The sequence below is a fragment of the Hypanus sabinus genome, chromosome 1 (assembly GCF_030144855.1).
Source record: "Hypanus sabinus isolate sHypSab1 chromosome 1, sHypSab1.hap1, whole genome shotgun sequence".
Classification (NCBI taxonomy): Eukaryota; Metazoa; Chordata; class Chondrichthyes; order Myliobatiformes; family Dasyatidae; genus Hypanus; species Hypanus sabinus.
Genome location: NC_082706.1, coordinates 164,846,006 through 164,871,778, shown reverse-complemented (window position 1 = coordinate 164,871,778; position 25,773 = coordinate 164,846,006). Strand labels below are relative to the sequence as shown.

Genomic DNA, 25,773 nt, shown 5'->3' with positions numbered 1-25,773 from the left:
TGGGAAACACGGTAGATGTTCCAACCCATTAAATCTAAGAGTTCTGCTTACCAGTGTTGGAGAACAAATGCTCGTCGTGTGGTTTACCTTTAGTTTACCTTTCTTCCTTTCTCTTTGACTCCCTATCCCCTGAATGGGACTGTCTCCCTTTCCTTCAGTTCCAATTATATTCATCTTTGGATATCTAAAAATGCAAACCATTAATGTGGACAATGGAGAATTATTGACCCTAGTGTTTGATTTCTATACTTAATTTGAAATTTTCTTGCCTCATTTTCTTCTGAATCATTTGTCATTTACTTTCTGCAAAATTAAAATATTATTTTGAAGTCTATCACAACCAATAATATTTTAAGGGTACACAAAATAACAGGAAGATGTTGGAAAAGAAAATAATGTAAGTCTCAAATTAGATAGGGAAGCAGGTATCGGGAAGAGAAATAAGATTGGAATAAAATTGAAAATAAATCAATGGGTGGGGAAATAAAGGAGGTTAAGATTTAAAATTTAACAAACCCTAACATCAATCCACTATCTGAAATACAAGAGTTCACAACTTCAATTATTACTTTTAAGGGCCTCCCAAGTTAACTGGCATTTCATGATTTTAATTTATTTCCTTATCAGGCTATTTCCATTGTGAATTAGCAGCCCTATCTTCTTGCACTATTTAGTTTGTGCTTACTGCACAAATCTCACAACTGGTCAACACATATGAGACTAACGGTGACACAGAACATCGCATGACATTAATAACGATTTGCAACTTACAGACTATTTCTAGCTCAGCATAAGGTATGTTTAGTGTTTTTTTTAAAGCACAGCGTGCCTCCAGTATGGTGGGAAATCTGTCTAACAGTTACAAGGCAATAGTATATTGAAATACTGATTTGGAAGTTACAATCAGAGAGCAGATCTGGAGGGTTATCCTTCAGATCTCACAGACAGCAGGGGCTGAATTTTAACTTCTCCAAACAGTTGGCCAAGGGCTGGATCAGAGGTTGAAAATCAAAAATAATCTGGAACTGCATGCTAACCAGTCAGAAGGCCAAAGGAGTGATCTGCTCACTAGAGGCTGTTGGGCATCTGAAATTCTTGAATGAGACTACAAGTCTTCATGTTAACAAGAATTCTTTTTTAATCATACCTTGCAGGTTAATTGTGGACTACATCAGAAGGCAGATCAGTGGCTATACTTTATTAGCAGTTTGAGGAGATTTGATATGTCACCAAAGGCTCCAGCAAACTTCAGTGCATGTACTATGGGAAGCAGTCTAACTGGTTACATCATCTCGAATGGAGGGGGCACTGCAGAGGGTTGCAAACTTAGCCGGCTCCATCATTGACACTAGTCTCCCAGCATCAAGGACATCTTCAAAAAGCAGTGTTTTAAAAAAGTGGCATTCTTCATTAAAGACCCCAACATCCAGGACATATATCTCATTATATTTTAAAGTTTTTTAGGTATTGAACTGTGCTACTGCTGCAAAACAACAAATTAAGTAAGTGGTGTTTCCTGCAGCTAGTTTGTTATTCCTGCGCCATCTTGTCTGCTTCTCCCTGCAAGAGACAGACATCATGGGCCAAAGGGCCTGTTACTGTACTGTACTGTTCTATGTTCTACTTGCTTCCACCACATACACCATCTGACTCCCATCTTTTCTTGAACATAGAAAAGAGGAAATATTCATCATAGATGGAGAGAAGTAATTCTTAGAACTAGTGACCAATTAGAAAATACTATGCAATTAATTCAGTAATTTGAAAGACATCTTGTGAATGAGTTATAAATGTTATTAGATAGTACTGCTACTATCATCAGACAGGAAAAATACTAATTCTGTATCTGTTTTATATCCAAAGTTCTGTAAATAAAGATTGTCTTTATTTATATGCCAATAGCTTAAGTCTAACATGAACATACACAAAAATAAATTATCTAATTATAGCATATCACTTCCAAGACACTCACCAATTCCCTCCATCCTTCACACAGTAGCTGCATATAAATTTGTACGAATGCCCAACAAATCTCATGGATGGGTTTTGAGAAAACTCTCCAGTGAATTTAAAAGGCCACAAAATATTAAATGGAAAATCTTGCCCACTGGAACTAGCTGAATACAAACTGCATTCCCATACAATTTTTAGAGAACGCACACCAGTTCTCATCAAGGGATCAGTAGTGGAAATGGTGAACAGTTTCAAGTTCTTGGGTGCCAATATCTCTGAAGATCTATCCTGGGCTCAACATATTGATGCAGTTACAAAGGAGCATGACAGTGGCATAAGGAAGGAAAAATCTGTAGATGCTGTAAATCCAAGCAACACACACAAAATGCTGGAGGAACTCAGCAGGTCAGGCAGCTTCTGTGGAAAAAGGTACTGTCAATGTTTCAGGCCAAAACATCAACTGCACTTTTTTCCACATTTCATAACGAGTTTGAGGATAATTAGTATGTAACCAAAGACATTTCCACAGATGTGCTCTGGTATGGAGAGGCCACTGCATAGGAGCAGAAAAAGCTGCAGAGAGTTGAAAATTCAGCCAGCTCCATCATGGGTACAAGCCTCTCCAGCATTGAGGACATCTTCAAAAGGTGATACCTCAGAAAAGCAGCATTCATTATTAAAGACCTTTTCTAATTGGTACCATCAAGGAAGTGGTACAGGAACCAAAAATCACACACTCAATGTTTCAGGAACAGCTTCTTCCCCCCAAACAACAAAGTTCACTATATATTTTAGTGATATTAAGCCTAATTCTAATTCTGAACTTGTGAAATTAAGTGATCATTTTCTGAAAAGGGGCTTCTCCCTTTTTCATCTTTACTACTTTCATACAAAGCCATTTACTTCTGCTAGGATTCAATTCCATGGACACCAAGCACCACCAGACCTTTGGCTAAGTACCCTTTCTTCATTCATGCAGGAAGCATGTGTGGGCTATTCCATCAGGAAATAAATCCCATCTGAGACCACTCTCTTTCACAGTCAATATTTGTACATGACACAAGTACCCCATATGTATTACTCTTAGTTTTAGAGTTGAATGTAAAAATGCTGGCTGTTCTTCTGCTCCTTGACTAAGTAGAGGAAAGTAGTGATAACCTTTATAATTATTCCATTTTTATATGTTAACATTAATTTCTTAACTTTGAAAGGAAAACAAAGAACGGTTAGAAATTGTGTTCATTACCTGTAAGGCTTTTCTCTCAGCCATTTTTTATAAACTTCACTGTGAGAAGGCAAATAATCCAGGCTCTCATGTGATGCCAGTCTCTCTCGATCCTGCTGTGTGTACTTAACTCTTATCAAATCAGCCCCAGCATTTCTTCTCTGAACATTCAGTTTATCTGTCACTGGTCTGATCAAGGGATCTTCCTCAGAGTCCCTCCATTTCTTGGTAGGTTTAAACAGAGAAGTCATTTAGCTCCACTAGCTTTCAGGGTCTCTTTATCCAGCTTCAAAAAGTCAGAACAGCTGTGATCCTGGCTGAACTATAAATGCTCATCAATATGAAGAGAAAATGATGTCAGAACTAGACTTTGGTTGCTTCTTGTAATGTAGAGAACCATCTGGTGAGAGCTTACATGAACCTGCTTTTACCAGTTTTGTCAGCAGATAATGAGTCAACAGAGGCACAGCCTTCCTAATAACATAGGAATTTGCAAGGTGTAAAAGGATCACATATAAGTTACATGACATTGTGAGCTAACTACTGCCACCAATCTCTGGTAGATTGCCTACTGTAGTAAGAGAGAGAGAAGGTCCTTTCAGCTCATCAGATCCATGCCTGATCCCAGCAGATTATTTCTATCAGAACCATGCTTCTGATTTCCATGTGAAATTTATTCTCCCTCAATATGTCTATCAACTCCCCTTTTTACTCTTCCGGCACTTATCTGGACTACGGAATGATTTACAGCAGCCAATTGACCAATCAGGACATCTTTGGGAATGGGTGATCAAACCTGAGCAGAAATCCACGTTGTTGGACGAAAATACAAGCTCCACACATACAACATCTGAGATACAGGCGAAAGCTAGCTTCCTGGAACTGAGACAGTCCACACTGCCCTTAGGAGCAGCAGTCTGCTTGTCAGCCATTTGACCCTTATGCATCAGTGAAGTCTTGGCCAAATTCTGACATTCCAGGATAGTTAACCCTTGCTCAGATGTTCTCATTTTCTAATGTATCTCCTGGAGACCATTTTTGGTAATTCCAAAATCACACCCACCAAGGCAAATAAAGCATTTAGCGTTTAAAGAATGACATGAGAAACAAAGGGTTCCATCAGAGCTTGGAGAAAAGAGGAAATTGGTCTATATGGGCCTGGCACTGGCATTCCATTCACTTCACTGAGATGATCAGTACTCAATTTAGAATTTTCCATAATTTCTGGAAGCCTATACGTTGGTTTGTGTATGGACTTTCTTTGATTTTTCTTTTGGTTTTGGATTTTTTTCATAATTCTAAATCATTATTATCAACTAGATGTTTGTCAGTTTTATTCACCATTTTCAAAGTCCAAAGTAAATTATGATCAAATAGCATGTTACCACATAGTTCAAAGTTCAAAGTAAAATGTATTATCAGAGTCTGAAGTCTGCTTGAAGTCTGTCAGTCATAGAATCAGTTCAGAGTAGTGGTGATTGAAATTATCCACACCAGTTCAGAAGCCTGATGGTTGTAAAGTAATAACTATTCTTGAATCTGGTAGTGTGGGTTGAAAAGTTTCTGTAGCTGCTGGCTGATGGTAGTAGTAAGAAGAGGGCATGAATTAGATGGTGGGGGTTTTTGTTGAAAGATATTGCTTTCTTCTGATATTAATCCATGTAAATGTATTCAATGGTGAGGAGGGCTTTGCCTGTGATGGACTGGGCTGTATCCACCACTTTCTCTGCTCTTTACCATTCTTGGGCATTGGTGTTTCCATACCAGGCTGTGATGCAACCAGTTAGGATACTCTCCATTATACATCTATAGAAGTCTGTCAGAGTTTTTGGTGATATGTTAATCTGCACAAACTTCTAAGGAAGTGGAGGCTCTGTAGTGGCATTAGTGATGATACTTAATTTGATGGTCTCTAGTCTCTGATATGTTAACACCAAGTAATTTAAAGTACTGACCCTCTCCACCTTCATTCCACTAATGAGCAGTCTCATGGGCCTCCAGCTTCTCCCTGCTGTAGTCAATAAGAAGCTCTTTGGTTTTGCTGATGCTGAGTGAGAGTTTGTTGTGGAACCAGTCAATCAGATTTTCATTTGCCCTCCGGTATGCCAATTTGTCACCAGCTTTGATTTGTCTGTATTTGAGCTGCACGTAACCATACAATCATGAGCATTTTTTGTGGGCAACATGTGAGGTTGTTAAACACAAGGACTCATATAAGGTGCTGCTAGCATGTTCAAATTATTGACGGCTCCTTAAGGTTGTCATAGCTGAGGGAGGTAGTAGGGATAAGCTCCCATTACCTATTAAAGGCTCTCAATGGTGTGAACCGTCAATAGCCAAGTCCAACTCCTGGCATCCATGTGTGGCTTAAGTCCAGTGAAACCATTTCTACTGACAGGAGAAGGGTTACCAGTACCTTAAAACCAGTCACTTTGGGCAGATGAGGCTCATCAGCTGTGATTGGCAGCTCATCTAGCAGAAGGAAAACTCTGATCTCAAACCTCCATTGCCTTGCAACTATAACCACTCATGGAGAAGTCTTTGGGGGTAAACCCCAAGGAAAAATCTGGAGCTGGAGTCCCTAAGGCAGTCCTACACTGGGTACAATGCTGATTGGTAACTCTGGCGATGGCTCTGGTACCAAGTTGTTATCAGTCTCTGCCTTAGGATTCATCTGCTGCATGGACAACAGCTTGCTCTCCATATTGTACTGCCCTGGCACATAGACAGCTAGGAGGCAATATTTATGGTTGATCCTGACCAATGGAGGTCCTCAAAAATTATTGATTAAAAGACAGAATAGAAAGATTTACTTGTTCACTTGAAGTGTTGTAAGGTAACCTGTGAGGAAATAATATATGAAAGGGAAGAGAGACATTAATGAAGGTGTAGGTTGCTGCTCGCATTTCAGGAAAATGTGAGGTTGTATAGATGATGATTAGTTTTTGCTGTCTGGGAGCATTGAATGTTCTTGCATATGAAACATAGAAGGCTAACATATTACACCAAACTTTCAGGAACTGTAATGAACATTCAGTTGAAAGATTGTCGTATTAAGACAACATGTAAAACTAATGCAAACTTTGATCTCTATGTTATAGGAATATTTTATCATACAACTGGTGCATTAGCGGATTCTAGTATTTATTGAAAAATACTGAAATAAAGGTTACTCAATGAGGAGGAATTGATAATAATCTTTGAATCCCAGTCCATCTCTTCCTGAAAGTGCCCACAAAAATTGAAAGGGTGGTAGAGATGCTGTATGGCATGCCTGCCTTTACTGATCAAGGCATTGAATACAAGTGTAAGCAGATGAGCTCAGGGCATGGATCAACACCTGGAATTATGATATTATAGCCATTAGTGAGGCTTGATTGCAGGAGGGGCAGGACTGGCAGCTCCATATTATGGATTCAGTTGTTTTAGTTGTGACAGAGTGGGAGGGATTAAAGAAGGGGAGTGTTACTGGTCAAGGAAAATATCATGGCAGGTGCCCCATCAGGGCAGACTGGAGAAATTGACCAGTGAGGCTTTATGGGTGGAACTGAGAATAAGAAAGGTATGACCACATTAATAGGGCTATATTACAGACCACCCAACAATCCTAGGGATTTAGAGGAACAAATTTGTAAGGAGATTGCAGACTGTTGCAAGAAACATTAGGTTGATATAGTAGGTGATTTTAACTTTCCACAGATTGACTGGGAATCCCATACTGTAAAAAGACTAGATGAGATAGAGATTCTCAAATGTGTTTGATTCCAGATCTGCTGTAAGGGAATGAGGCAGGGCAAGTGACAATACTTTGCATCCAGTGATCACAATGCCTATAGTTTCAAAGTAAATATGCAAAAAGATAGGCCTGGTCCATGGGTTGAGATTCTAAATTCGGGAAAGGCCTATTTTCATTGTATCAGAAATGATCTGGCAAATGTGCATTGGGACAGGCTGTTTTCAGCAAGGCATTTGATAAGGTACCCCATGCAAGACTTATTGAGAAGGTAAGGAGGCATGGGATCCAAGAGGACCGTGCTTTGTGGATCCAGAATGGGCTTGCCTACAAAAGGCAAAGAGTGGTTGTTGATGGGTCATATTCTGCATGGAGGTCGGTGACCGGTGGTGTGCTTCAGGGGTCTGTTCTGGGACCCCTTCTGTGATCTTTATAAATGACAGTGATGAGGAAGTGGAGGGATGGGTTAGTAAATCTGCTAATGACACAAAGGTTGGGTGTGTTGTGGATAGTGTGGAGGACTGTCAGAGGTTACAACGGGACATTGATAGGATGTAAAACTGGGCGGAGAAGTGACAGATGGAGTTCAACCCAGAAAAGTGTGAGGTGGTTCATTTTGGAAGGTCAAATATGATGGCAGAATATAGTATTAGTGGTAAGACTCTTGGCAGTGTGGGGGATCAGAGGGAGCTTGGGGGTCCAAGTCCATAGGACACTCAAAGCTGCTATGCAGGTTGACTCTGTGGTTAAGAAGTATATGGTGCATTGGCCTTCAACTGTGGGATTGAGTTTAAGAGCCAAGAGGTAATGTTACAGCTATATAGGACCCTGGTCAGATGCCACTTGGAGTACTGTGTTCAGTTCTGGTCACCTCACTACAAGAAGGATGTGGAAATTATAGAAAGGGTGCAGAGGAGGTTTACAAGGATGTTGCCTGGATTGGAGAGCATGCCTTATGAGAATAGGTTGAGTGAACTTGGCCTTTTCTCCTTGGACTGACAGAGGATAAGAGGTGACCTGATAGAGGTATATAGGATAAGAGGCATTGATCATGTGGATAGTCAGAGGCTTTTTCCCAGGGCTGAAATGGCTGAGAGGGAACAGTTTTAAGGTGCATGTGAGTAGGTACAGAGGTGATGTCGGGGTAAGTTTTTTTTCGCAGAGAGTGGAGGGTGTGTGGAATGGGCAGCCAACTATGGTGGTGGAGGCAGGTATGATAGGGTCTTTTAAGAGACTCTTGTATAGGTACATGGAGCTTAGAAAAATAGAGGGCTATGAGTAACCCTAGGTAATTTCTAAAGTAAGTGCATGTTCAGCACAGCATTGTGGGCTGAAGTGCCTGTAGTGCATTGAACTTTTTCTATGTTTCTACAACCAGAGGCCATAAGTTAAGTGTGAAAGGTGATAAGTTTAAGAGGAACTTGAGGGGAAACTTCTTCACTCAGATTCATAAGAGTGTGGAATGAGCTGCCAGCACAAGTGGAGTATGTGAACTCAATTTCAATGTTTAGAAGTTTGGAAAGGTACATGGATCGTAGGGATATGTTGGGCTATGGTCCAGATGCGGGTGTAGGCAGTTTAAATGTTTTTGGCATGGACTAGATGGGCTGATGAGCCTGTTTATGTGCTGTACTTCTCTATGACTCTGACTCTACGACTCACATTTGTAGCTATACAAATCTTGGAGTAATGTGTGCAGTTCTATTTTTCCCATTACAGGAATCAATCTGGATAGTTTTCAAAAGGTGCACAGGAGGTTTTCCAGTATGCTATAAAGAGAGTTTGGACAAACTTGTATTTTCGGGAGCTTCAGAGGGTGAAGGGAGACCTGACAGAAATATATAAAAGTATGAGAGAGAAATATGGTAGTCCAAATCTTTTTCCCATGGTAGAAATGTCAAGTATAAAAGAATATACATTTAAGGTGAGAGGGGGTAACATTTAAAGGAAATGCATGGGGTAAGGTGTACTTTTTTAATTAACTGTATGTGGTTATAGTGCAAGCATGCAATAATAGCAATTTAGAAGTATGAACATGCTGGGAATGGAGGGATATGGATCACATATACAGGCAGAAGAGATGTAGTTTAATTCAGCATTGTGTTTGGAGCAGATGTAGTGGGTCTATTCTTGTACTCTATTATATTCTCTAGAATCCAGAAGAATAAAGAGTAATCTCATGAAAATATAGAACATTACAGGCACTCAGTTGGGTAGCATCATCTCAAGGGATTGGAAAGTTATAAACAAAATATAGAAAATTACTTTCAAGTGATGGCCGAAGTTTTTGGAATGCGTACCCAGTTTATCTTATAGATCTCTGGATGTTCCCTTGCTGAATATATGATCCATATCTCAAAGATTATTTACCATCTTACTGAATAGTACAACAGGCCCAAGTGGCCATGAAATCCATTTATATGTAATTTTTCCATAGATGAGTTGAGATCAGTTTTGTGAAACTGAAGCAATGGTATGACAAGGGCTTTGCACTGTTGTATTCCAGTTCAGAATTCAGAATCAGGACTGAATTCAGAACTGGAATCCCCCAGTTCATGGAGGACAAGGATACCCAATGAAAATAACCTGTGTCTTTAAAAATTTCATATCATGGACACAGAAAATCATCCAAGCATATACAGCTCACATTTCTTCAGTATCCCAGTTCCTAGCTTTTCACCATTTGGAAAGCACATTGAAGATTTTAGGTCTAAAGTTACTTATGTTATGCTTCCACTCATTCTGCTTCCCATGTCTCTTTCTTCATGTCATCAGCACATTTACCCGTGTAATTCTTTATCCAATCATTAACAGTTAATAATTGAAGATCTAAATGCAGATCCCTCACAAGAACTTTGAAATTCTTTGCAAGTTAATACCAGTTCTAAGCCCAGTGGGTTTTCAGGTAGTAAGTGTTCAATTCTTAAAATACTTAGGTGATGTTGTACAATCGTAGGTTATAGTTTCAATCCTACTTTGAACTTACTAACTTCATTGGGATGATCTGGCCAGTGCAGCAAGGGTGTGAATAATAGAAAATGCATTTTCTTCCAGTTAAGTAAATTACCATTTTTAAAAAAGTTACTAAGGACTGTAAAGATGGTTAGCACACTTTTTTACTATTTATTAAATGAATAGCCACTTTAAGTTTTGTCATAAATTTCAATGGAACACCTCACAAGAAAGTATACTTCAGACAATATTATCCAATTTTCTTTTGACAGGTTCATTAGCAGCTTTTAGTCCATAAAATGTATTACTTTTGCTACAGGATTCAAGGAGAACTCAGCCTAGTATTTTAGATAGTCATATAATTTGTCCCTTAGGGAACAAGTTTTTTTTTTAAAATGTTGATGAATCTTATTCTCTCCCAACCCCAAAAATTACACCCATAAAATGTTCTGAAACTAACATTTGGTCAAACAATTACCCAGTTTACAGAAGAAAACAAAATCTCACTGCATCTTATTCACATCTTCAATACTAAATTTAATCTTAGCGAGTCCTAACTATACACTGATACTCTTCTTGCAATTGCAAATGCATGTATTGGCAGAACCATACTGTAAACAAATGCAATATACTTAATACACTGAGCTGCTTACAGAAAGTAATTTCCATAAATACAAATATTAAAACAATCCTCAACACTGACATTACAATTAAACAGCAGCAAAATAATAAGCAAAAACTTTCAACAATTCTTGAGCTTTGTTTGCATTACATACACAACCTAAATTGTAATACAGCTCTCTTTCATCAAGAAGTTCAACATGCTATTATATACACCAACTACTGCCTTTATTAACCAATTACCTTGCATAACATCTATGATCAAGCAATAAATAACTTGGTTTCAATCATTTTTACCTCTGCCCCATCAAAATGCTTTTGTTTCACCAGTATCATTGACTTGATTAGAGTAATAAAGCTACTCTGTCCACTTCTGAATTTATCCTTGCTTGAGAACATCATGGTGTGGGTAAACATTAAACTTTACAGATACCTAGGCCTATTTTTGTGGATGCTTATTATTGTGGAAAATTTATAGCAAGAAGTGAGGTTTAAGAGAGTGATTTTGGATCAATTAAAGTTAATTGCTGTAAGTTTGCCCTTCAGGGGGCTGTGAAATCTTCACATTCTCTTTGCATGTCATCATCCGTCGTAGGTCTTGAAGTACAGCCTTAATACTATAGGAATTTTGCCATTTTGATAGAACTGGTATACTACGTGAATCCACCTACAAGAGAGGAAAAAAAACAAGTTAAATAACATGCACAATTTTTAAACATCCAACTAAGCCAAGTGTTAAAGGTTTAATAACCAAGAGATAGAGGAAAAAACCGAGTTCAACCTTTACATTTCGATTATGTAAAATAGCCAGGTAGTGCAGATGCAAAAATAAATTGTGCAGAACACACCAGTACACAGACTTAAGAATTTGCTAGAGGTTCTTAAATTAGCAATGTTACAGGTAAAATGAAGTTATTATTGATGGGGAGTGGTTGGAGTGGTGCTTGGAGAAGAGAATTTTTAATGATGTAGGCTCACCATGCAGTCAGGCAAGTCTTATCCACGTGTTCATGTTTACATGCAATGAAGTACACTCGTGTAGGGCAAGGTAACAAGAAAAGTATTCAGCTGCAGGAAATGAAGATATTTCAAAAACACACAGAGGGTAGCAAGTAAACACTATCAGCGGAAGTGGTGGAACCAGATATGATAGCAACACCTAGACAGGCACTGAAGGGTTTAGACCACGTGCAGGCAGATGGGATTAGTTTCAGTTGACATCACAATTAGTACAGAAATAGTGGGCCAAAGGGCCATTTTCTATGCTGCACTGTTCCACGTTCAGAGTGAAAACATCAGCTTCAGTTCCTCCAAACAACTTGATTAAATGGTTTTGCCCAATTTTTCACTTACATTATTTGTCAAACCTTCCTTCAGCAATGAATGCTTCAGTTTGCCAGCTATGGTGGTGGCATCCGTCGGTCTCGAGAGACCATGGATCTGCGCCTGGAGTTTCCAGGGCGCAGGCCTGGGCAGGGTTGTATGGGAGACCGGCAGTTGCCAAGCTGCAGGCCTTCCCCTCTCCACACCACCGATGTTGTCCAAGAGAAGGGCACTAGGACCCATGCAGCTTGGCACCGGTGATGTCACAGAGCAATGTGTTGTTAAGTGCCTTGCTCAGGGACACAAACATGCTCGAAACAGGCTCGAACCAGTGACATTCAGGTTACTGATGCCTTGAAATATGCAAATTTCAGGAACCCCAGTTATTGCAAATGAAGTGGGACCAGTTTTAGGTCATGGGATTTAAAAAAAATTGAACTGTAAGCCTATTTTCCATTCAAGTTTCAAAATGTTACATCATTTGGAGCATGAATGGTTAACTTACCTGCAGGTCGAAAGCTGTTTCCTCTGCCTGTTGCTGATTGTCCCTTTCGAAGGATGCAGCAGCTCCTTCCTTTAGCACCATGACAGTGGTTTCCAGTTCCAGGCATCCCAGAGGTATAAGAATAACATGTGCAAAAGACTCACTCTCTTTTCCCTAGGGGCTCCCCTTCAGACTATGTCACAATCAGGGCTAAAGAAGCATTGGGAAAGTGTGCTGCAGAAAGCAAGGTCTGCGCACACACTTAGCTAAGTACCTACTTGTTGAATGCTTAGTGTTGTAGTTGTGTAACGTGGGGAAACTAAACTTTCTTATTTGAGTCAGAAGTGTTATGAGTATTTAATGTCATAGTTTTGTAACTTAGGAAGCTTGGCTAAATAGTTGTTTGACTTAGATGCCTGGTTTACAGTAAACAAATAGTTAATGAGCTTATGCACAGTGTCTTGTAACTCACTTACCAAATCCATGAATCTGCTTCTGCATAACATCTAGTAGGATTCTCAGGACTTTAAAATGCTTATGGATAAGAGCAAGTGAGAGAACCCCTCATTTGCGGAGTGCCGGGTCCTGGGGTAGAATTAGGTTCAGCAGTATTACCAATCTACTGGCAAGCCTCGGCTCACTGGTGGATTGGTCAGACAAGTTGAACTTCCAAAGGGAGAAATAAAATCAAACACTACATTATGCTTGTGTAAAACACAGTAGGTCTCCAGAAAAGGGGAACCAAACAGGTGCTTTTTAGCTGATGGCAGCCATTGTAAAGCAGCAGCATAAGATGATAGCACAGAGAAAGCAGCAGACAATAAGTCTCAAGAACGAGGTGGAAGTGCTGCATTAGCACTGTACCACCATGGGGGAAGCTGCTCAGTCAGCACAGACCTGGGCCAAAGAGCTATAAGAAACAAGTACTGAGAAAGCTTATCACCTAGTAAAGGTAGAGGAATTAGAGGCTGCCCAATGGGCTAACTGGCAACCAGATCCCATTAAGATCTGAGCCTTGACACTGTACAGAGATGATCCCAACATGTGAATGACGGATGGGGATATCTGGCTGGATGGTGCAGATGGGGAAGAGAGAGCAAAAGAAAGTCCTGATTCTCCCATTAAATGATTGCCCTCCCCCTACACATTTGAGACAGTACAGACCAGACCAGTGACATGGTCCCATAGCCTGCTTGAGTGAATTTGACCCCTGGCCCCATCTGACCATTTTACAATATCAAGCCTCCTGTAAAAAGACCACTCTCCAATGAGATCCCGAACAGTAAGCAGCCTTTAAAACTACCAAGCAGTCAATGGAACAGGCTCACCCATTAGCCCCTAGACAGAATGGGATACACTGAGCTGCAGATTTTAGCAACCCATAGAGTGGTCAAGTGGAGCCTGGGACATTGTGACCTCTTGGGGTTTTGGATGACATTCCCTGAGGCGGCAACCTGATACACTCCCTTCGGACGCAGATGGCGGCCTGCTATTAGGCTCCCCTGGCCAACAAACATCAGACAGCCTCTGAACCAGTCATGCTGTGATTGCATCTGTTTATCATGCAGTGGGTGAAAACTGACAATGTGATTCACAATGAGGGCCATTCCCAGTGGTCCTCATTAAATGGAAATGGTATAACACAGACAGTGCAGTGAGGTCCAGATGGGGTGAGCTGACTCCATGAACAGGTTGTGTCCCTGCCCAATAATGACCACTGCATCCACGCCAAAGTACCCCTACAAAAGTCTGCTGTGAGAACTCCACTGACCTTGGTAATCTGTTTTGGGGGAAACAGGCAGAGGGTTTGTCCATTCTAGCCAACCTTGCCCAGTTGTATGATAGCAGACTTTAAAAAAAACTTGAGCCTTAGTGGAGTGAGTGCTTTAAGAGCTGGTTTAAGAGCTACTTAAGATTTGTTTAATCCAAAGGTCCAGACTCTGAAAGTGATTCCCAGCTGACAGGGGAAAGGAACATTGGTGAAAATGGTACAACAGGCACAGGTCCCATCAGTCAGTAGGACAGCGGGTGTGAGCAGGAGCGGTACTCTGATGACGGTGTCTAAGCTAAATGGTGCTGTGAAGATGGGCACTCCCTGGACACTGAAAAGCACTTGCTGGAGATGCAGCTGGGCACACCCGTGGCTCCGCACCAGGGACTGTGTTATCCACAGTATGTGGTGCCATATATACATCACCTCAGTCCCCTGGATGAGCACCCTGCCTGAGATGGTCAGTATAGGAAGAGGGCTATCACAGAGGAAGAAAGGTTCGGAGAATGGCCTTTGCCCAGTATAATACAGCCAGTCTACAGTGCTCAAGTACACAGAAGATGCACTGACCCCCAGTATCCGCCAAAATGAAGACTATTCAAATGGTTGTCTTGCAGAATCATAGCCTCAGACTGCCTGTTGGCACAGAAACGTGGTACGTGCTGTTATTGGTCAAGAATGCTACACTTACATTCTTGACGAGTCAGGGAACATCACTCACCTGGCTGATCACACCCGACAACTGGTGGATAAAACTAAGAAAGTGGCCGAACAGTGGTGTAGTGCTTCCTGCACTAGATTTCGAGGCAAGTGGCCCCGGGTTCGAATCCAGCTGACTCCTTGCACACTTTCCATCTGTGCTCAGTTGGGCGTTGCTAGCAACTTGGCCTCGTAAAAAAACAGACAAATGCTAAAGAAATGGCAAGGTTGCCACGCGATGCGCCTCAGGGCATGGAGGGGAATAACAACAATTAAGGAAGTGGGGACCCAGTTCCATAGTTACTACTCTGTGAACTTTTGGGGGTGCTAGCAGGTTGGGGCACTGCTGTAGTACACTGTGTAGTGACTATTCGGCTTATAGTACTTAGTATTGAAGCATTGCATTTTATATGTAGTTTAGTGGGGCATTTGTGGGGATTATACTAGCCTGAGGGCCGTGTGTCAAAGTGCCATGTCTTTCAAGGGGTTGAAAGCTGCTTCTTTTGTGCCAGTCATTGATTGGCCTGTTCGAACGACAAAGAAGTTCCCTTCTTTTGTGCCATGGCATCAGCTTTCGGCTCTGGGCACCCCAGGGGTACAAGAATAGTGCATGTGACAAACTCACTCTCTTTTCACTCAGAGATCTCCTTCAGACTGGGTCACAACCAGGGATTAAGGACCATGAGGAAAGTGTGCGGCAGAAAGGAGGGCCTGTGCATAGACTTACATAAGTACTGTACCCATTTGCAGAATGTTTGGTGCCGGAGTTGTGTAACTTGAGGGGACTTCACAAAATACCTGTTTGAGTTTGAAGTGTTATTGAATGCTTAGTGTTGCAGTTTTGTAACTTAGGGGGCTTAGATAAGCACTTGTTTGACTTTGATGCTTGGTTGAGTGTTTCACTGTTTATTTGAAAATAAATAGTTAACATGCTTATTCGCAATCAGTGTGTCCTGTCCCACTTACCGAATCTGCAAATTTGCTTCCACATAACACAATCTACATTTAAAAAAATAATATTTTAAAGGTTTTATTTTAATACTATAGATCTCCTTGAAACTCTACAGCTGGCTTAACTGACTCAAAACATTTTTGTGGAATTTACACTCAGAAACTCCTACTCAAAGCATAGTTAGCTGAGTGATTCAGCATTCCCAGGAAACTAAACCATACAATTTTCGCATATTAAAGGAGAAAATTGTACCAAGTCACTCTGACCTTTATTAGACATACATCCTTAACAGCTGAGCTTCAAATTATTATGGGCAAAAACACATATGTTGACCACCCGTCATTGTTTTTAGACAACAATAATGTGCCAACATTAAACAAGACAGATAAGGAGGAAGTAAAGAAATCTTCCAGATGGTGTCTGATGGCTGAGTATTAGCAGGCCAAATTGTAAAGATCTTATAGTTCCAACATTCCATTAAACAAAGATAAGGTATCAGCTCACTTACCATTCCATTGGAATTATTGATTCCATTCATATTTATTTTTGTTACAAATCTAACTGTTGGAGCTACCTCTGGATATTTACTTCCACACTCTATTTTCAGGCTGTATATTCTGTTTTCAAAGCAAGTCTGAAAGAAAAACATCAAAAATTTTTAAATGCCAAAGCATTTTACCAAGTGTTGATTTTTGAATTACCTCAGCAATCACCTCCAATCTGGTATTCTATTGGCATTAATTTTTAATTTGTTTGGAATCAATTTTCAAACTTTGCCATTCTACATTAACTTCTCAAAGGAGAAGAAGCACAAGAGCCAATCTTTTTTGATCCTGTAATTCAGTCACCCATTAAATCGCTGCTTCTCATCCAAAAGACCACCTTAGTAATATTTGCCTGCAATAGGCTGGTCAGTATTATAGAAGATATTTGGTGGTAAAACCATTTGTTGTCAATCTGCAAGCTTAAAAGATGGTCAATATGTGAAAATATTAAATTAGCTCAACAGGTACAAATATGTAATCCGAGAAGATATCTTTCCTCAGCTAAAGCAGTTGCACCGAGTGGTTATCAAATTAAAACTATGCTGTCTAGTGTGTCAGTAGATATCCATATGGGAATTGCACTACACGCAGCTCGTAGATTACTCTGCGGCACCAGTTGTAGCCCACTATTTGCCCAGACTGTCTTTTCTGGATTGCAAACTTTGTAAAGATTTCATGGACATAACTAATGGCTTCACAGACTGGAAAAACTTAAAGCACACTTACTAACATTCAATGGCTACTCAAAGCTTGAAGGTGGATTAAGATCTATCACCAGATACAGTATCCTTGAATATACTGTATATAAGCAATGACGTCATACAGGGCAAAAGAATCCCTGCAGCTCACTTGGTCTGCAATGACCACAACACTGGTCCACTCCTATCAACTTTCCAGAAATGAACATGCTAGAGGAAATTTACCATGACCAGTCAATGTACATGTGCACACTTGATTGGAATATAAGAGGATAAGGGAGCACGAGAGGAAAAAACCCATAATGTCTCAGAGGGATATGTGAAACATATAGACAACACCTGATATCTGGATTCAACATGGGTCTCTGGAGTTGAGGGAGCAGTTCGACAAAGTGCCACTGTGCTATACTTCCAGAACAATTTAGTGTATATAACCTTTAATCATTAAGACTGACATTAATAAAGGCTGTGGGATTAAAAATCAAAGGACAAAACATACTATAACAACTGAAGAACAAAGATGAATATGCAAGCTCTCAAAACATACAACGTTTTGGAGTATTTCAAGGTAAGTGCAACCTAACAACTGAACACAAGCATATTCTGGACTTCTCATGTACTTTCAATGTGTCCCTTTAGTCCTGTTGCATCAACTGCTCTGGAAAACCAGGGAAAAGTATCTCCAAGATTTAGCATTAGGGAAAAAATGGTATTTTATGTTAGTTATTTACTGACCCTGGGTGGTCCAATAATCATTCCTGTCCATCGTGTGAGTGTCATATCTTCATCATCTTCAAGGCCCCAGCTCACTGTACCATCACCTACTCCTTTCTGGCCTTCTTCAAGCTCTTCCAGCAAACAAAAATTACGAGGAACTGTCCAACATAAAACAGTTAGTTGTTAAGCCAACTCCAAGATTTCTGATATTGCATGAAAGAATGTCAGAAGTACTTATTTTTGCAGGTGAAACAAAAGCTGTTGGTGGTGTGATTTGCAAGGAAAGTTGCTCAAGGCTACAAAAGGATATTGATCAGCTGGAAAATTGAGCAATGGAATCTAAGTGATAAATTCTTAGTCAAACAGGTGTTGGCCACGTACTGTAAATAGTGAGAATAGCTGAGAATTGTTGATGAACAGAAATCATGGGATTCAATCCATAGTTCCTGAAAGTAGCAAAGTAGGAAGACAGGTGAAGAAAGGTAGCATACAGAATAGAATATAAAGCTTGGGATATCATGTTACATCTTTGTAAAACACTACATGGGCTGCACATGGAGAACTGTATTCAGTTCTAGTCATCACACTAGGATATAGTTGCAATAGAGTGTGTACAAAAGTGATTTGGTAGGATGTTGCCCAGACTGGAGGACTTCAATTATGGGGAGAGATTGGATCGGTTGGGTTTGTTTTCCCTGGAGTAAAGAAGGTTGAGAGGTGACCTTATAGAAGTATATAAAATTGTAAAAGAGATATAGGAAAAAGATACTGCTTACCTACCTTATGGTAGGACATCAAAAGCAATAGGACATAGATTTAAGATGAGAGGGAGTTGTAAAGGAGAAAGCTATCTACCTCTTGGTGGTAGATGAAAAAAGATCTATCTATATCTGGAGGTTTCTGACTTTACTATATTAAAGAGGCATTTAAAAAGCACAAGGATACAGACTTGATGCTGGCAAATGAAATTATTGTAGATGGGTAAATAGGTCAGTATGATAGTGGACCAGTGGGCCAAATGGCCCATTTCTGAGCTGAACAACTATGGTTACAATTCCCTCTCCTTCAGGGATTTTTTTTTAATCCCCAAGTTATCACCTATGACCTGAAGTATTATGGAATTCAGTATCAGTCTCAAAATCCTTAAGATTTCTACCCTAAAGGCACCAAAATCTGTACTATAAATAGAGGATATTGTTTGATTTTTTTTTTATTAGCTCGCTTGATACACCTTGGATCTTTTAGTATTTACTTTCTCAATGCATATGTGCATTGTAAAATCATTTGACCTTTTGTCCCACTTAATATTTTCCACTCATGGTTTCTTAATATCAATGTTTGTAGAGTTGTTTTGGATATTCAGTATTAAAAAAAAATTAAAAAAATATTAGTTTATCTTTTATTCTCAAATTTCTTCTTGACAATAAGAGGTACAACTTCAAAGACAACAACTTTCTGGCAACACTAAAGGATTAATCATATAGAATTAAATTGAGGCTTGCAGGAATTTCTTTTCAAGGTGGTGAATCTCCAGTACTCCCTATTCTGTACAGCTGTGAAGACTAGATTGCTAAGAGATTTTGATATAAATATCAGGGAAATTGAGAGCTTTAGCGAACTGCCATAGAAGAGTTGAGGACTTGGCAAATCAAACCTGAGATTTTGCAGGCTTAAGGGGTCGGGGATCTGTTTCTGCTATTATAAAGGCAACAGAAAAAGAGTTTGATTGTATATTAGAGTCACAGAGCTATATAGCATGGAAACAGGCCCCTCAGTTCGCCCAGCCCATACCAACATCTATTTACACTAATTTATTATCTCCATGTTCTTATCAACTTTCCCCAGACTTTACCACTCATCTACATACTAAGGATAACTTGCAGTTACCAATGAACTGACCAACCCACATTATCTCTGGGATGTGGGAACAATCGGAAGAAACCTTTGCAGAAATAACACAGACAGGATTAAATTCATGGTACAGTGAGGTACTACATCTATTTGTTGCATGATTGTGCCATCTTAAAAGAAGTACAACATCTGAAGTAAATGTTCAGTTTGAGAGTCACTCAATGGCACCCGAAACTGTCACCAAAATCCACAAATGCTTTAGGTGAGGCTCAAACATACAACCTTGGCATTTCTATATGTATAAGCTGGCCTCCAAACAAAGGTCATGACAATTTCATTAACTTGCCCATTTTTTCTATTCTCTCTAGAAATACAAGTCTAAGTCCTTGTTAACTTGCCTATCTCTCACCAGGTAAATATAGGAAACTATAGAGAGTAATCATATACCATAGGGAGCAATAACTCTATTGGCAGAATTCTACAGGATCCCCAATAGCAACACCAAAGAACAGATTGGAAGGCAGATTTTAGAAAGTGCAGTTCCTTAATACTTTCTTAGTGTAAAAGAGTTGGATGAGACAGAATTTTATGTGGACTGCCAACAAGAAGAGAGGCTATAATGCATATAGTACTAAGTAAGGAACCTGATCAGGTGGCAGACCTCTTCGTGAGCATTTCAGACAGTGACCACAGCTCCCTGACCTTTAGCTTTGGACAGGGATAGAAGGAGATGACATAAAATGCTATTAGGCAAGAACGTGGGATTGCACAATGGGAACAATCCCATTGTTCAGGGACAAAAAGAAATGTGTGCCTGGAGTCAAAGGAGGTCCTGAATGGCCTCCGTGTTCACTAGTGAGAAGATTTTAACATGAGGTTAGCACAAAACAGGATAATATGCAATACCTTGAGGTTCTGAAAATTGAGGGGTTGAGATTGCTGCACCTTTGGCAATGATCTCACAGGCCACAGTAGTACCAGAAGATGGCGGGGGGGGGGGGGGGGCGGAATTACTATTCCTTTGTTCAAGAAAGGTAATAAGGATAAACCTGGGGATTATAGACCAGTGAGTTTAACATCAGTGGTGGGTAAACTATGAAGAAGATTCTTAGATCCAGGATTCAAGAGCACTTGGAAAGGCATTATCTAATCATGGATAGTCTGCATGGCTTTGAGAGGAGCAGGTCATGCCTCACAAGCCTGATTAACTTCTTCAATAAAGTAAGAAAACAACTTGATGAAAGTAGAGCTGTGGTTGTAGAGTATATGGACTTTAGTAAGGCTATATACCAGGTTCCCCATGATTGACTGATTTAGAATGTCAATAGGCATGGGATCCAGCGAAACTTGGCTGTGTGGATTCAGAATTGGGGATTGGCTTGTCTGGAGAAGGCAGAGGATGGTTGCAGTTGCAGCCTATTCTGCCTCGAGGTCAGTGACCAGGGGTGTTCTTCACGGATCTGTTCTAGGACCCCTACTCTTTGTGATCTTTATAAATGACTTGGATGAGGAAGTGGAAGAGTGGGTTAGAAAGTTTGCAGATGATACAGAGGTTAGTGGTGTTGTGGATAGTATAGAAGGTTGTCGTAGGTTACAATGGGACATTGATATGATGCAGAGCTGGACTGAGAAGTGGTGGATGGAGTTAACATAGAAAAGTGTTAAGTGATTCACTTTAGAAGCTCAAACTTGAAGGCAAAATGCAGGGTTAAGGAAGGCTTCTTAGCAGTGTGGTGGAATCACGAGATTCACGTCATTAATCCTGCAAAGTTGCCACACAAATTGACAGGATTGGTAAGAACGTGATTTTGCCTTCACTAGTCAGGGGACTGAGTTCAAGAACTGCGAGGTAATGTTCAAGTTTATTGCCATCTGACTATACATATATACAACCATACAAAACAACATTCCTCTGGACCATAGTGTACCCACAATACATATCACACGTGTTGCAGGTCAGGCAGCATCTTCAGGTCTGGAAAGGAAGAGGAAGATGACAGAATAGAAAGGATAGGCAAATGTAGTTGAGTAGGAAAGGTAAAGGGCTGGAAAGGAAAGAATCTGATAGGAGAGGAGTGTGGACCATAGGAGAAAGGGAAGAGTTCTATAAAACCTTGGTTTGGCTACACTTAGAATATTATGTTCCGTTATCGTCGCCTCATTATAGGAAGCTTTAGAAGAGCAGAGGAGACCATGATGGTGACTGGATTAGAGAGGATGTCTAATGAGGATAGGATGAGTGAGCTAGGGCTTTTTTCTTAGGAATGGACGATGGGAGGCGACTTGATAGAGGTGTGGAAGACAAACTGGATTGTTAGAGCCTTTTTCCCAGGGCAGCAGTGGTAATATGAAAGGACACAATTTTAAGGTGGTTGAAGCTAAGAATAGGGGAGATAGTTTTATTTTTACATAGACTGGTAAAGTGCAGGTAATGTACTGCTGGCATTTTTGTTGAGAGACATTTAAGAGACTTTTAGATAGGCATACAGATAATCAGAAAATTGATGGGCTATCTGGGGCTGGATGGGTTAAATTAATCTTGGAGTAGGTTAAAAGGTCAGCACAACATTGTCAGGAAAATCTATGTTTGAAATATTTCACTGAAACAGAGCAGAGGTAAACTAAATCAGATGTTACATTGAACAGGCATTACTATAACGACTATTACTCTTATTACTGCAAATAAAAGGATGTCTATTAGCATGCATACATAAATCAACTGAATTTCATTATTCTGTTAATCCCTGTGTTCTGCAAGTTCTACATAAACTCGATAATGCTGCAAATACACTACCTGCACGATCCACATATTAGGTAGTTTACGACTGAATTATACGCGAAGCAAATCCTTTTAAGAAACTCGCGATTTCTAATAATAAGTTGAAGTATCGCAAAATAGGCTTGTGTTACTAAATATAACAGTTACTTCCGCGTTTACACGGATATACTTGAAAAATATTACATATATCACAGCCCAAATATTTAACCTCAATATTTTGCAGTAAACGCGATCAACACTAAACAACATTACAACAAGCAAAACAGCAGAACGGGGGAAAAAAAAACATTTTTCGTTATTGCTTAAAGGCAGGCAGGGAAACAATGTCGCCCACTGGGGTGACAAACTAAAACACATTATAGAGAAGGACTGGTGTATTAAATGCATACACCTGCAAGAGGGAAGCCGGCCCCTAACACCGGCCTGCACATTTTCACCGATGAATATCAGCAAACAGGGTCACGGCCTGTAAACTTCCACCCTCCATCGTCTCACCAGCAGCCCCACTCTCCACCTGTCTGCAGCCGGTGCCAGAACTGTTGGCCACAGCCGCGGCTCGGCTGTCTGACAACTCTTCCCCACCCCAGGCCGGGCGGGCCTGACAGGACAGCAAGCGAGGGGAAGCCAGAAGCAAAGCCTGGCTCAACATCGCGGCGCCGCCTCATCGCTTGCCCCAAACCCCGCGTTACCCTCGCACCTTGACAGCCTGACATCTTTATCGCAGCCCGCGAAGAACCCGGCGCCGCCGCCGCCCTCACGTGACCAGCGCGCACACGCCAGACAGTGCGCGTTACCGGGGGGTGGGTGGGCGCCTGCGCACCGCGGACGTCACCGCTAGGCCGGCAGCCCGTTCGCTCTCCGGCTGCGGCTTGTGCACATGCGCGGCCGGCTTCGCAGTCTGCCCGCGCGACACCTGCGCCGCTGCGGCTGTTGAAGCCTGGCCAAGTTTCCATTCTGTACTCTGGTTTCAGTCACTCAAGTACACCAACTGCACGTACTTCCTTATCGAGTTGGACCAGCGGCGGCTCACGCAACGGGGCATGAGCGATAAATAAAGGCCTAACCAGCCATTCACACACCCAAGAAATGAATTAAAATAAAGGCACTCTTGATACTGCCAAATTGGTCACAGAAAAGCTGCAGCACTAAGGACTCCTCTGTTAAATCCTTATTAGCTCTTTATAAATGTAATACAGTCTCTGCATTCCTCTCCCCGGAACACGACAAATCCCGTTATTCATCTAACTCCCCTAGGAACGCGATTAAGATTCACGATGCTAGATTGTTTAATGACATTTCTACTATACAGGTGTACCGTAGAGGAAAACGAAATAATTGTAAATAAATAAATAAACGAAATAACTTCCGACCTGATGCAGCATAAACGCAATAAGGTAAAGAACACAATAAATATGAATACATAAAATAGCTTATATTGATAGATTTATTGTATGTCCATAAAATGATGCTAAGCACAGGAGGGTCTGTACATAAGGTGACTGACAGGAAATGATAAAGTAAAGCTGGAGTGGAGTGGGTTAGTGGGTGGAGGTGTTGATCAGCCTTACTGTTTGGGGAGAGTAACTTTTTGAGTCTGATGATCCTGGCGTGGATGCTACATAGCCTCTTCGCTGATGAAATATGGGGCAGACAGACAATGAAAGGGTGGGTGGGACTGGTCTTTTTCTACCACCTTTCTGTATACGTCCTTGATGGTAGGCAGGCTGGTCCCAGTGACGCTTTGGCCAGTTTTGACTACCCATTGTAGAGCATCCCTCTCCACTGCAGTGCAGTTTCTATACCGAGCACTGATGCAGCATGTTAGGGTGCTCTCTAATGTGCATCTGAAGTATAGATGTACAGAGCCCAGCTCTCTTCAAAAAGCAGAGGCCTTGGTGAGCTCTCCTGATCGTGTAGGATGTGTCCTGGGACCATGAGAAGTTCTGTGAGATGTACAATCCCAGAAGATTGCAACAGCTTGCAATTTCCACCGCTGAGCCACTAGTGTAGAGGGGTGTGAGTGGTACAAGTTCCCCTGAAGTTGATAACCATCTCCAAGTCTTGTTGATATTGAGCAAGAGGTTATATGCCTGGCACCAGGCCTTGAGCTCTCCAACTCATCTCTATCTGCCATTTCACTGTTGTTGATGATGAGCCCCACCAGTCATGTCATCATCAAACTTGACAATGTGATTACTCAGATGTTTGGTCGTACAGTCACATGTGAGTACAGTGTATAGCAAAAGGCTCAACACACATCCATATTGAGGACGATGGGGAGGGAGGAGCAGCTGTGCATCCTAACTACCTGAGGTCTGGTGGTTGGGAAGTCCAACACCCATTTACAGTGGTGAGCTTTAGCCTGAGGAATATGAGTTTGTTCACCAAGGTCTGTGGAACTATAGTGCTGAATGCCAAACTGAAATCCAGAAACAGCATTCTGACATAAATGTTTTCTAGGTGTGTCAGGAGCCAGCAGCATGACAGATGCTATGGCATCTTTCTTAGAGTGGTTCTGTTGGTGAACATACTGAAGAGTCCAATGCGGCAGGAATGGAGTTTTTGATATGCGCCATTACTTCATGATGATTGGTACCCGTGCCGTCGCATGGGCAGAATTGCACCTGCTTTCATTATCTCTTTCAATGTTTTCCAGACTCTTGCCTCTCACTGTACTAATTTTTGGTTCATTTCCCAATCACTTTTTTCCCCCCTGTTGCCCCCCCCCCCTATTTATCCCTCTTATGAGGAAAAAACAAACTCCAAACATTCTGTTAATATTATTCTTGATTTTAGACAGCTTTCAGCATTTATTTGCATTAATCTTCCCTAAATACGCAGCACCAAGAACAAGACACAATATTCCTGTTAGATACCTGCTGTTTTATGGAGGTTCTTGGTTGCTTCCTTGCTCTTGCACTCAGGTGCTTTCTTAGAAAGCCCAGGCTCCCAATGTTCTATCTTAACCACTCTTACAACATGGCCTATTGCTTTCAATAAAACATCTATATCCCAGATTGTTCTTTTAGAATTGTGCCTCCTTTGCATTCTTGCTATCACATTCCATGTTACTAGTTTTTAATTCACCAGTCTGTTAACTACGTTCCTGAGGCCAATTACTGTCACACTCGAAGTTTACTAGGCCTCCAAACTTCCGGTTATCCACTCATATGCTGAATTACGAAAAGTTGAAAATGCTCAACAGGTCGGACAATAATTGCAGAAATAAAAATATAGTGGATTCCAGTTAATTGGGACACATAGGGAGCAGTACATTTTGGCCTAATTAAGTGGTTGTCCCAATTAGTCAGTTTCATGGAAATAGTTAAACAGATATTAAAAAAAGATAAACTACAATTTAAATGAGTAAGGAATTATGTATTTAAATGAAATACACAACAAATTAGCAATACTACTAGTCCTGAAAATCTGTATCAGCTCTGAATTATTGCAACTGATCACTGTATTCT

The 25,773-nt window shown here is 40.8% G+C and overlaps 2 protein-coding genes across 4 annotated transcripts in view; both read right to left on the bottom strand.

Annotated features, from left to right (window-relative positions):
- Positions 1 to 3,508, bottom strand: part of LOC132399851 (chloride channel protein B-like) — a 105,911-nt gene extending 102,403 nt beyond the window's left edge. For 2 of the 3 annotated variants that reach the window (XM_059980685.1, XM_059980695.1), the window contains exon 1: positions 3,200 to 3,508. In XM_059980685.1, the coding sequence (XP_059836668.1) occupies positions 3,200 to 3,429 (230 nt within the window). In that variant the 5' untranslated portion in view covers positions 3,430 to 3,508. Of the gene's footprint in view, positions 1 to 51; positions 185 to 3,199 lie in introns of all 3 variants that reach the window. The other variant, XM_059980703.1, reaches the window with a different exon arrangement.
- A 6,502-nt stretch (positions 3,509 to 10,010) lies between these two features.
- On the bottom strand, positions 10,011 to 23,163 carry ube2v2 (ubiquitin-conjugating enzyme E2 variant 2). The gene is made up of 4 exons (XM_059980671.1): positions 23,001 to 23,163; positions 17,692 to 17,831; positions 16,222 to 16,347; positions 10,011 to 11,151 (listed from the first exon to the last, which is right to left on the bottom strand). The coding sequence occupies exons 1-4, from the start codon at positions 23,014 to 23,016 to the stop codon at positions 11,005 to 11,007; spliced, it is 429 nt and encodes a 142-aa protein (XP_059836654.1). The 5' UTR covers positions 23,017 to 23,163; the 3' UTR covers positions 10,011 to 11,004.
- Positions 23,164 to 25,773: the final 2,610 nt, after the last annotated feature.

Excerpts from the sequence above, each read along its gene's own strand:
- ube2v2 (XM_059980671.1), bottom strand. Across the intron at positions 16,348-17,691 it reads TGATTATTGGACCACCCAGG|ACTTGCTTTGAAAACAGAAT; the intron begins GTCAGTAAATAA and ends TTTTTCTTTCAG. Across the intron at positions 11,152-16,221 it reads TCAATAATTCCAATGGAATG|GTGGATTCACGTAGTATACC; the intron begins GTAAGTGAGCTG and ends CCTCTCTTGTAG.